The following is a 10559-nucleotide window of genomic DNA, read 5'->3' as shown; positions in this document are numbered from 1 at the left end:
AGCAGCCCCCAAGCCGCAGCACCGGAGTTCAGTTACTCAGGGCCCTGCCTTGCTCCCCCGCACTGGGAAGTGGGGGGCTGTGGCTCTGGGATCCCCCCAACTCTGCCCCACAGCACACACAGGCGGGCATTGGAGGCCAATGCTTTTATTCCTGCTGCAAGGCGCCCGGGATGGGGGGCGGCCGGGGGGCTCAGGCAGCATGCAGCGCCCGCCACTTGTCCAGGGGCCCCCGGCTGGGGATGTATTTTACACCACAGCCATCCGGCAGCAGCCGCTTCTCAGCTACCATGTCCTCGAACTCGTCCGCGTTGAACTTGGTGAAGCCCCATTTCTTGGAGATGTGGATCTGGGGGGGTGGGGACAGCGGTTACGGGGGTGCTGGCTACACAGGAGATCTCCCCTGGACACTGGCTGTGTCACCCCCCACACCTCTGATGCCCATGTCTCCGCGGTCCCTTAGGGCGCTCGGTACGGGGTACGGAGCATGTGCACAACCAGGGGGGGTGCTGGCTACACAGGAGATCTCCCCTGGACACTGGCTGTGTCACCCCCCACACCTCTGATGCCCATGTCCCCGCGGTCCCTTAGGGCGCTCGGTACGGGGTACGGAGCACGTACACAACCAGGGGGGGGTGCTGGCTACACAGGAGATCTCCCCTGGACACTGGCTGTGTCACCCCCCACACCTCTGATGCCCATGTCTCCGCGGTCCCTTAGGGCGCTCGGTACGGGGTACGTACACAACCGGGGGGGGTGCTGGCTACACAGGAGATCTCCCCCAGACTTCGGCTGTGTCACCCCCCACACCTCTGATGCCCATGTCTCCGCGGTCCCTTAGGGCACTCGGTACGGGGTACGGAGCACGTACACAACCGGGGGGGGGGTGGGGGGTGCTGTGCGCAGCCACTGCACACCAGGCCCCCACGGCAGGCAGGCTGGTCGGCTTAACTGGCTGCAGGCGCCCCCCCCCCATTCCTCCCTCATCACCCCCGAACCAGCCAGTCCCTGCCCTGGGGCCCAGTGAAGGGCAAAGGCCCCAGCCCCCCCCAAGCCAACCAGTCCCTGCCCTGGGGCCCAGTGAAGGGGAAAAGCCCCAGCCCCCCCCGAACCAGCCAGTCCCTGCCCCGGGGCCCAGTGAAGGGGAAAGGCCCCAGCCCCCCCCAGGCCAGCCAGTCCCTGCCCCGGGGCCCAGTGAAGGGGAAAGGCCCCAGCCCCCAGGCCAGCCAGTCCCTGCCCTGGGGCCCAGTGAAGGGAAAGGCCCCAGCCCCCAGGCCAGCCAGTCCCTGCCCTGGGGCCCAGTGAAGGAAAAGCCCCAGCCCCCCCCAAGCCAGCCAGTCCCTGCCCTGGGGCCCAGTGAAGGGAAAGGCCCCAGCCCCCAAGCCAGCCAGTCCCTGCCCTGGGGCCCAGTGAAGGGAAAGGCCCCAGCCCCCCCCCAGGCCAGCCAGTCCCTGCCCTGGGGCCCAGTGAAGGGGAAGGCCCCAGCCCCCCCCAGGCCAGCCAGTCCCTGCCCTGGGACCCAGTGAAGGGCAAAGGCCCCAGCCCCCCCCAGCCAGCCAGTCCCTGCCCTGGGGCCCAGTGAAGGGGAAAGGCCCCAGCCCCCCCCAGCCAGCCAGTCCCTGCCCTGGGGCCCAGTGAAGGAAAGGCCCCAGCCCCAGGCCAGCCAGTCCCTGCCCTGGGGCCCAGTGAAGGAAAGGCCCCAGCCCCAGGCCAGCCAGTCCCTGCCCTGGGGCCCAGTGAAGGGCAAAGGCCCCAGCCCCCCCCAGCCAGCCAGTCCCTGCCCTGGGGCCCAGTGAAGGGCAAAGGCCCCAGCCCCCATGCCAGCCAGTCCCTGCCCTGGGGCCCAGTGAAGGAAAAGCCCCAGCCCCCATGCCAGCCAGTCCCTGCCCTGGGGCCCAGTGAAGGGCAAAGGCCCCAGCCCCCCCCAAGCCAGCCAGTCCCTGCCCCGGCGGCCTCTAAAGGAAGCACAACCCCCATGATTGGGGGAGAGCCCCCGTTACCTTCTGGCGCCCAGGGAACTTGAACTTGGCCCTGCGCAGGGCCTCCACCACGTGCTCCTTGTTCTGCGCCTTGGTGCGAATGGACATGATGACCTGGCCGATGTGCACCCGAGCCACGGTGCCCTGGGGCTTCCCGAAAGCGCCACGCATCCCCGTCTGCAGCCTGCCGGGACCGGGGGGCATGAGCCGGGGGGCCACGGGCATCGCCCCCACCTCCCCTGCCCTCCGCCACACCCCAAACCCCCCCTGTGCCCACAGGGCATCACTCCCTGCTCCACACGCCCATGTCCCCACGGCCCCTTAGGGAGTCACCCCCCACATGCCCCATGCCCATGTCCCCGCGGTCCCTTAGGGCGCTCCGTACGGGGCACGGAGCACGTACACAACCAGGGGGGGTGCTGTGCGCAGCCATTGCACACCGGGCCCCCACGGCAGGTGGGCCGGTCGGCTTAGTGGGCTGCGGGGGCCCCTGCCTACCCCCAGGATCCCCACCTGTCAGCGCCGGCGCAGGACAACATCTTGTTGATGCGGATGACGTGGAAGGGGTGCAGGCGCACGCGGATGTGGAAGCCGTCCTTCCCGCAGCTCTTCACCATGTACTTGTTGGCACAGATCCGGGCGGCCTCCAGCGCTGCCGGGGGGGACGACAGTGAGCTCAGGACAGGAATAAGCCCCCCCCAGGCAAGCACTGCCCCGAACAAGCCCCCCCCTCCCGGCCAAGGCCTCCGCCCCCCCTCACCTTCAGAGGAGAGCTGCTCATACTCATCCGACACCATGTGGCCGCAGAGGGGGAACTCGTCCACCTTGGCCTTCTTCCGGCCCAGGTCAAAGATGCGGATTTTGGCATCTAGGGGTGAGGAGATGGGTGGGGGTGACCCCCCGTGAGCCAGAGCAGACCCTGGGGTCTCATTCCCGGGCCTGGCCTGGCCCCCTCCCCGGGGGAGCAGGGACGGGGGTGTCCAAGCTGGCAGAGACCCCCCAACCCGCAGGAAGGGGCCCCGGTCTGTACGGCTACAATTTCCCGTCGGCCTCCCCAGCCCCCCGCCGGCCCCAGCCCCCCCACGGCCCCAGCGCCCCACGGCCCCAGCCCCAGGCGGGGAGACTCACCAGGACGCCCCTGCAGAAGCGGGACTTGGGGTAGGGCTTGTTCTTGCAGTACCGGTAGCTGGGGGGAGACAGGGCGGTGAGAGGGGCCCGGACCCCCGCAGCCCCCCCGGGACCCGCCCCCCGCGTCTCCTCCCCCCGCCCGGGGGCCAAGCCTCCCCCCAGCCCCCACCACTCACCAGCGCGCGGGGCGGCGGCCCATGGCGGCTCCGGGGCAGGATCTGGAGAGAGGCAGAGACCGGATCAGAGACCGCCCGGGGGGACCGGGGCCGCGGGGTGGGGCCGGGGGGAGGGCGGGGAGAGAACCGGGACCGCGCCGCGGGCGGGTGGGGACGGGACGGGTCCCACCCCGATCGGCGCCGCGGGGAGAACCGGGGCCGCGCGGGTGGGGCCGGGGAGGACGGGACGTGGGTCCCACCCGGGATCGAGGCCGCGCCCGTGATCGGGGCCGCGCCGCGGGGGGGGGGAGCCGGGATCGGGGCCGCGCCGCGGGGGGTGGGGGGGGGACGTGGGTCCCACCCCGGACTCCCGGCCCGGCCGCGCGCTCACCTCGCCGTGCGGCAAAGAGAGGGGAGTCGCGCCTGCGCGCAGCTTTTGTACCCTGGCCCCGACCGCCGCTCTAGCTCCGCTTCCGGCGTAGAGCGGCGGTGCCGGCCAATGGCGGCGGGCGCTCGCCCTCCAGCGCATGCGCCTTCTTGCCCAGCCCGCCGCTCCGCTCTAGCAGTGGCTTCCGGCATAGAGAGGCAAGCGCATGCGCATCGCGGACACCATGCCTCCCAGCGCGTGTCGGCGCGCAGGCGCACTGCTCCCACGCCGCCGCCATTTTAGAGACCTAGCAGGCGGGCCTACGGTTGCTGAGCATGCGTATTGAGGACGAGGCGTGTCCATCGAGGCCCCTCTAGCTCGTCCTATACGCCCCGCCCACGTCCCCTGTTATGTAAATATCTCGACGCTGATAGGACATAATGGCGGTGCCACGTGACAGACGAGCAATACGTACAGTTGTCTCTAATTTGCCTATATCTAATTTGAATATAATTTGAATATAATTGCAGTGTGCGGCTAATTTACACAACTAAGTAATATGCAGATTTTATTGTATTGCTGGAGCTGGTTTGCATAGTGCCCTGGAATTTGCATATTTGCCGGAAGTATCCCCCAAACTGTATCACTGCAGCTAATTTGCATGTCGTTAATCGGCCTCATTTGCATAGTGGCAACTAAGCTTTTTTAAACTGCTAGTGCCACTGCCTGGCTTCGCCTCATTTGCATGTATAATTAATTTATCCAGATTAACAACTGGCCTGTTTGCAACTTATTTGCATATGTAAATATTTGCATATTAGCAACCCCCACCCCGGGGGGGATGCCTCATGGGTCCCCAACCCCCACCCCAGCGGCTGCCCGGGGGGTCCCCAACCCCCACCCCAGTGGCTGCCCGGGGGGGTCCCAGCCGAGCCCCCCGGAGACTGTCACGCACTCACAGTGGGTCTGGGTATCTATGTGGGGGGCTGCCACTCATACAGCCCCCCCCACCCCCGCTCTGCCTGGGCCCCTCCTGCTGCTCGGTTCCCCCCGCCCCAGCAGCTCCCTAAGGGCCCCCTGGGGTGGGGGGCCGGGTTCGGGACAGGACACGGTACCCTGGTGCCGAACGCAGCGGCTGCCCAGCCCCCATGGAGTGAAGAGCCCCCCCCCCCTCCACCCCCGAGCCCCCTGCTCCCAGCGGGGCCACCGCAACCCCCCGCCCCAACCCGCCTCTGTCCATTGGCTTCTCTCCGGGCCCCTCTCCCCTCCTCTGTCCTCTGGCCCCTCGGGCTGGAGCCGGCGGGGCAGGTCCCCGGGCCCCTCTCCCCGCAGCCCATTGTCCCCCACTGGCCAGAACCGGCTGCGGCTCCTGAGCTGGGCCTCCGGGTCCCCAGTCGCTGGGGTCTCCGTCCTCCAGGCCATCGGCCGGGGTCCCAACTTTCCTCCCCCCTCGTTAAACCAGCAACCCCCAGGGACACTGAGTCCCCCCCACCACCGCCTGCAACCCAGTGATGGAACCCAGAGAACCCCCCACTTCCTCACATGGGGCAGGGGAGGGACACGGGTTGGGGAGAACACGGTGTGTGGGAGGGACACGGGCGGGGGGGACATGGTGTGGGGGCAGGGGAGGGACACGGGGAACAGGGGGCAGAGGGGGAACACGGGGTGTGGGGAGCAGGGGACAGACATGGGGAGGGGGAACACGGGGCATGGGCAGGGCGGGGGAAGAGTGTGTGGGAAGAGGGGAGGGGAACACGGGGTGTGTGGGGCAGAGGGGGAACACGAGGTCTGGGGGCAGGGGAGGGACACGGGGTGGGGGAACACGGGGTGTGGGGAGCAGGGGAACACAGGGTGGGGGAACAAGGGGTGTGGGGGAGCAGGGGAGGGACATGGGGCGGGGAACACGAGGTGTGGGGAGCAGGGGAGGGACACGGGGTGGAGGGACACGGGGTGTGTGGTCGGGAACACGAGGTGTGGGAGCAGGGGAGGGACACGGGGTGGGGAACACGGGGTGTGTGGGTCGGGGGAACACGAGGTGTGGGGAGCAGGGGAGGGACACGGGGTGGGGGAACACGGTGTGTGTGGGGCGGGGGAAATATGACAAAGCTCCTGGGCCCAGGCTGGCAACAACCGCCCAGCTCAGCAGCAGCTGCAGATGGATGCGCCCCACCGTGTGCCCAGCTGCCCCCGAGCGCTCAGACCCAGGCCGGGCCAGGCCCCCACCCCATGTTGGAACCGAACCAGGGCCATCAGGGACTTGGGACGTTTCAGCCACCGGCAGCTTCCTCAACCCCATCACAGGCCCCCGTTCTCAGCGCCCCAGCCGAGCCGGGCCCCGGGCTGAGCACCCCTGTTCTCAGGGCCCCCGTTCTCAGCGCCCCAGCCGAGCCAGCCCCGGGCTGAGCACCCCGTTCTCAGGGCCCCGGCTCAGCGCCCAGCCGAGCCAGCCCCGGGGCTGAGCACCCCGTTCTCAGGGCCCCCGGGCTCAGTGCCCCAGCCGAGCCAGCCCCGGGCTGAGCACCCTGTTCTCAGGGCCCCCGTTCTCAGCGCCCAGCCGAGCCAGCCCCCGGGCTGAGCACCCCCGTTCTCAGGGCCCCCGTTCTCAGTGCCCCAGCCGAGCCAGCCCCGGGCTGAGCACCCCATTCTCAGGGCCCCCGTTCTCAGCGCCCAGCCGGAGCTGACCCCCGGGGCTGAGCACCCCCCGTTCTCAGGGCCCCCCCGGGGCTCAGCGCCCCCAGCCGGAGCCAGCCCCCCCCCGGGGCTGAGCACCCCCTGTTCTCCGGGCCCCGGCTCAGCGCCCAGCCGAGCCAGCCCCGGGGCTGAGCACCCCCGGTTCTCAGGGCCCCCCCGGGGCTCAGTGCCCCCAGCCGGAGCCGGCCCCCCCGGGGCTGAGCACCCCCCGTTCTCAGGGCCCCCCCGGGGCTCAGCGCCCCCAGCCGGAGCCGGCCCCCCCGGGGCTGAGCACCCCCCGTTCTCAGGGCCCCCCCGGGGCTCAGCGCCCCCAGCCGGAGCCGGCCCCCCCGGGGCTGAGCACCCCCCGTTCTCAGGGCCCCTCTGGAGCTCAGCCCTGTCCCCGACCTGCCGAGCCCTAAGGGAACCGGGGCCCCTGACACCGTGTCACTGGGACGAACTGGGAATGTTCTGAACGTTGCCTCTGAATCCGCTGTTGGTGCCTCAGTGTCCCCTCTGCAGTTCTTAAGTCTCCAGGGGTGGGATCGGGGGTTGCGGCAGAGCAAAGGGCCAGTGCCCCTGAATGCCTGGCACTGTCTCCTGGCAACTGCAGGCCTGGGCCCCCCGGGCAAGGTGCCGACTGAAGGTGCTGGAGACAAAGGGGTCAGGAGACCCCCTGGCCCGGGGATGGAGCTGCGCACTGGTGGGGCGGGGGGGGGGGGTCAGTGTGGGGCGGGCGGGGGGCGAGGAGTGAGGGCAGACGTGGGGTCTGGCTCCTGCCCCCAGAATGGACCCGGCCGAGGGTCGGCTCGCGCTACCTACAAGCTCTGTGTTAGCCCCTGGTCCTGGCATCGAATAAACCTCTGTGTCCCCGGCTGGCTGAGAGTCACGTCTGACTGCGCGGGGGGGGGGGGCAGGACCCTGTGGCCCCCCAGGACCCCGCCGGGGGGACTCGCTGGGGGAAGCGCACGGGGGGGGGCCGAGGAGGCCGAACGCTCCCAGGAGAGACCCCGGAGGTGAAGCCGTGGGAGCTTCTTGCCCTGCAGCCAGGCTGCTCCGAGGGAGAGGAGGCTCCCAGAGTCCTGCCTGGCTTGTGGGGAGCAGCCCCAGAGCAGCGCCCGGGGACCCTGGGACAGTCACTGAACCCCCAGCCTGGCCACGGCTTTGGCTGATTCATGCCCCCCCCCCCAGTAAGTGCAGCGGGAGGGGCCAGCTCGGCTGCAATGCGGGAGCCAGGGGGGAGCAGCCGGCAGCCTCCAATTCACAGGTCAGCCAGGTGCATCGTCCCCACACGCCGGGGCTGGGGGGCATGTGCCCCACTGAGCCCCCTGCAGATCTCAGGTGGGCGGGGATGGCACAGAGGGGCCCAGCAGGCCAGGCAGGTATGGGAGGGGGTCAGTTATAATACAGCCCCCGGCCCACAGCAGGGCGGGTTCTGCCCATGGAGTGACCCCTTTGCAACTGGTGCAAACCCCAGACACGCCAGCAGGAGTCTCTGCTGGACAAGGCACAGGCTGGCACAACGCTGCAGCACCCTCAGGGGCTGCGGGTCGGGAGTGAGGGGCACTGGCAGAGCTGGGGGGGGCAGGGGCTGCAGGTTGGGAGTGAAGGGCACCAAGAACGGGGTGGGTGGGCGGAAGGGGCTGCGGGTCGGGAGTGAGGGGCACCAAGAACAGGGGAGGCTAGCAGGGGGCTGCGGGTCGGGAGTGAGGGGTACCAAGAACGGGGGCGGGGGGGGCGTAAGGGGCTGCGGGTCAGGAGTGAGGGGCACCAAGAACGGGGCGGAAGGGGCTGCGGGTCGGGAGTGAGGGGCACCAAGAACGGGGCGGGGCGGAAGGGGCTGCGGGTCGGGAGTGAGGGGCACCGGCAGAGCTGGGGGGCAGGGGCAGCCAGGCAGGGGCGGCGGGTCGGGAGTGAGGGGCACCGGCAGGGCCGGACTAGCGGGGCTGCGGGTCGGGAGTGAGGGGCACCGGCAGGGCCGGGCTAGAAGGGGCTGCAGGTCGGGAGTGAGGGGCACCGGCAGGGCCGGGCTAGAAGGGGCTGCGGGTTGGGAGTGAGGGGCACCGGCAGGGCTGGGGCAGGGCCAGGCTGGCAGGGGCTGCGGATCGGGAGTGAGGGGCACCGGCAGAGCTGGGGGGGGGCAGGGACAGGCTGGCAGGGGCTGCGGGTCGGGAGTGAGGGGCACCGGCAGGGCCGGGCTAGAAGGGGCTGCGGGTCAGGAGTGAGGGGCACCGGCAGGGCTGGGCTGGCAGGGGCTGCAGGTCGGGAGTGAGGGGCACCAGCAGAGCTGGGGGGCAGGGCCAGGCTGGCAGGGGCTGCGGGTTGGGAGTGAGGGGCACCGGCAGAGCTGGGGGGCAGGGCCAGGCTGGCAGGGGCTGCGTGTTGGGAGTGAGGGGCACAGGCAGGGCCGGACTAGCGGGGGCTGCGGGTCGGGAGTGAGGGGCACCGGCAGGGCCGGGCTAGAAGGGGCTGCGGGTCAGGAGTGAGGGGCACCGGCAGGGCTGGGCTGGCAGGGGCTGCAGGTCGGGAGTGAGGGGCACCAGCAGAGCTGAGGGGCAGGGCCAGGCTGGCAGGGGCTGCGGGTTGGGAGTGAGGGGCACCGGCAGAGCTGGGGGGCAGGGCCAGGCTGGCAGGGGCTGCGGGTCGGGAGTGAGGGGCACAGGCAGGGCCGGACTAGCGGGGGCTGCGGGTCGGGAGTGAGGGGCACCGGGTGAGGGGCACCAGCAGAGCTGAGGGGCAGGGCCAGGCTGGCAGGGGCTGCGGGTCGGGAGTGAGGGGCACAGGCAGGGCCGGACTAGCGGGGGCTGCGGGTCGGGAGTGAGGGGCACCGGCAGGGCCGCGCTAGCAGGGGCTCCAGGTGAGGAGTGAGGGGCACCGGCAGGGCTGGGCTGGCAGGGGCTGCGGGTCGGGAGTGAGGGGCACTGGCAGGGCTGGGGGGCAGGGCCAGGCTGGCAGGGGCTGCGGGTTGGGAGTGAGGGGCACCGGCAGGGCCGGACTAGCGGGGGCTGCGGGTCGGGAGTGAGGGGCACCGGCAGGGCTGGGCTGGCAGGGGCTGCGGGTCAGGAGTGAGGGGCACCGGCAGGGCTGGGCTGGCAGGGGCTGCGGGTCAGGAGTGAGGGGCACCGGCAGAGCTGGGGGGGCAGGGGCTGCGGGTCGGGAGTGAGGGGCACCGGCAGGGCCGGGCTAGAAGGGGCTGCGGGTCAGGAGTGAGGGGCACCGGCAGGGCTGGGCTGGCAGGGGCTGCGGGTCGGGAGTGAGGGGCACCGGCAGGGCTGGGCTGGCAGGGGCTGCGGGTCAGGAGTGAGGGGCACCGGCAGAGCTGGGGGGGCAGGGGCTGCCGGTCAGAGTGAGGGGCACCAAGACCGGGGGGGGGTCGTGCTGGGAGTGGCTCGGGGGGTGGGGGCGCATGGCCCAGGATCGATGCCCAAACAAGGCAAGACGCGAGGCCTGGTGCCGCGCGGGGAGGGAGGGGGCGGAGGCCCAGGCTCTCATCCATCATCAGGCCCTGCTGGCAGCCGGCCCGGCGGCCCTGCAGCTTCAATGACAAGGCAGCCAAATCCAGAGCCCGGAGCTGTGGGAAGGAGCCAGGGGAGGCCGAGCCCAGAGCCCCAGGGTCAGATGTGGCTGCTGCTTCCCTCAGCTGGAAACGCACAGCAGGGGCTGCAGGTCGGGAGTGAGGGGCACCGGCAGGGCTGGGGGGGGCAGGGGCTGCAGGTCGGGAGTGAGGGGCACCGGCAGAGCTGGGGGGGGCAGGGGCTGCGGGTCGGGAATGAGGGGCACCGGCACGGGTGGGGGGGGCCCAGGGCCGGGCTAGCGGGGGCTGCGGGTCGGGAGTGAGAGGCACCGGCAGGGCCGGGCTGGCAGGGGCTGCGGGTTGGGAGTGAGGGACACCGGCAGGGCCGGGCTGGCAGGGGCTGCGGGTCTGGAGTGAGGGGCATCGGCAGAGCTGGTGGGACCCAGGGCTGGGCTAGCAGGGGCTGCGGGTCGGGAGTGAGGGGCACGGGCAGGGCCGGGCTGGCAGGGGCTGCGGGTCGGGAGTGAGGGGCAGCGGCAGGGCTGGGCTGGCAGGGGCTGGGGTCGGGAGTGAGGGGCAACGGCAGGGCCGGGCTGGCGGGGGCTGCGGGTCGGGAGTGAGGGGCACCGGCAGGGCCGGGCTGGCGGGGGCTGCGGGTCGGGAGTGAGGGGCACCGGCAGGGCTGGGCTGGCAGGGGCTGCGGGTCGGGAGTGAGGGGCGCAGGCCGGGCTGGCGGGGCTGCGGGTCGG

General features: G+C 71.3%; 1 protein-coding gene and 4 non-coding genes across 5 annotated transcripts; all 5 read right to left on the bottom strand.

The window, feature by feature from the left end:
* Positions 1–129: 129 nt before the first annotated feature.
* Positions 130–3753, bottom strand: RPL10 (ribosomal protein L10). The gene is made up of 7 exons (XM_039510617.1): positions 3651–3753; positions 3281–3322; positions 3105–3162; positions 2737–2845; positions 2490–2628; positions 1998–2160; positions 130–346 (listed from the first exon to the last, which is right to left on the bottom strand). The coding sequence occupies exons 2-7, from the start codon at positions 3301–3303 to the stop codon at positions 191–193; spliced, it is 648 nt and encodes a 215-aa protein (XP_039366551.1). The 5' UTR covers positions 3304–3322; positions 3651–3753; the 3' UTR covers positions 130–190.
* On the bottom strand, positions 439–545 carry LOC120388971. Its single transcript, XR_005590694.1, has one exon. It is a non-coding gene; the product is annotated as a small nucleolar RNA SNORA70 (small nucleolar RNA).
* On the bottom strand, positions 567–674 carry LOC120388972. Its single transcript, XR_005590696.1, has one exon. It is a non-coding gene; the product is annotated as a small nucleolar RNA SNORA70 (small nucleolar RNA).
* LOC120388970 lies at positions 817–958 on the bottom strand. The gene has a single exon (XR_005590693.1). It is a non-coding gene; the product is annotated as a small nucleolar RNA SNORA70 (small nucleolar RNA).
* LOC120388969 lies at positions 2328–2460 on the bottom strand. The gene has a single exon (XR_005590692.1). It is a non-coding gene; the product is annotated as a small nucleolar RNA SNORA70 (small nucleolar RNA).
* Positions 3754–10559: the final 6806 nt, after the last annotated feature.

The sequence above is a fragment of the Mauremys reevesii genome, linkage group 22 (genome assembly GCF_016161935.1).
Source record: "Mauremys reevesii isolate NIE-2019 linkage group 22, ASM1616193v1, whole genome shotgun sequence".
NCBI lineage: Eukaryota > Metazoa > Chordata > Testudines > Geoemydidae > Mauremys > Mauremys reevesii.
This window is presented reverse-complemented; position numbering and strand designations above follow the sequence as displayed.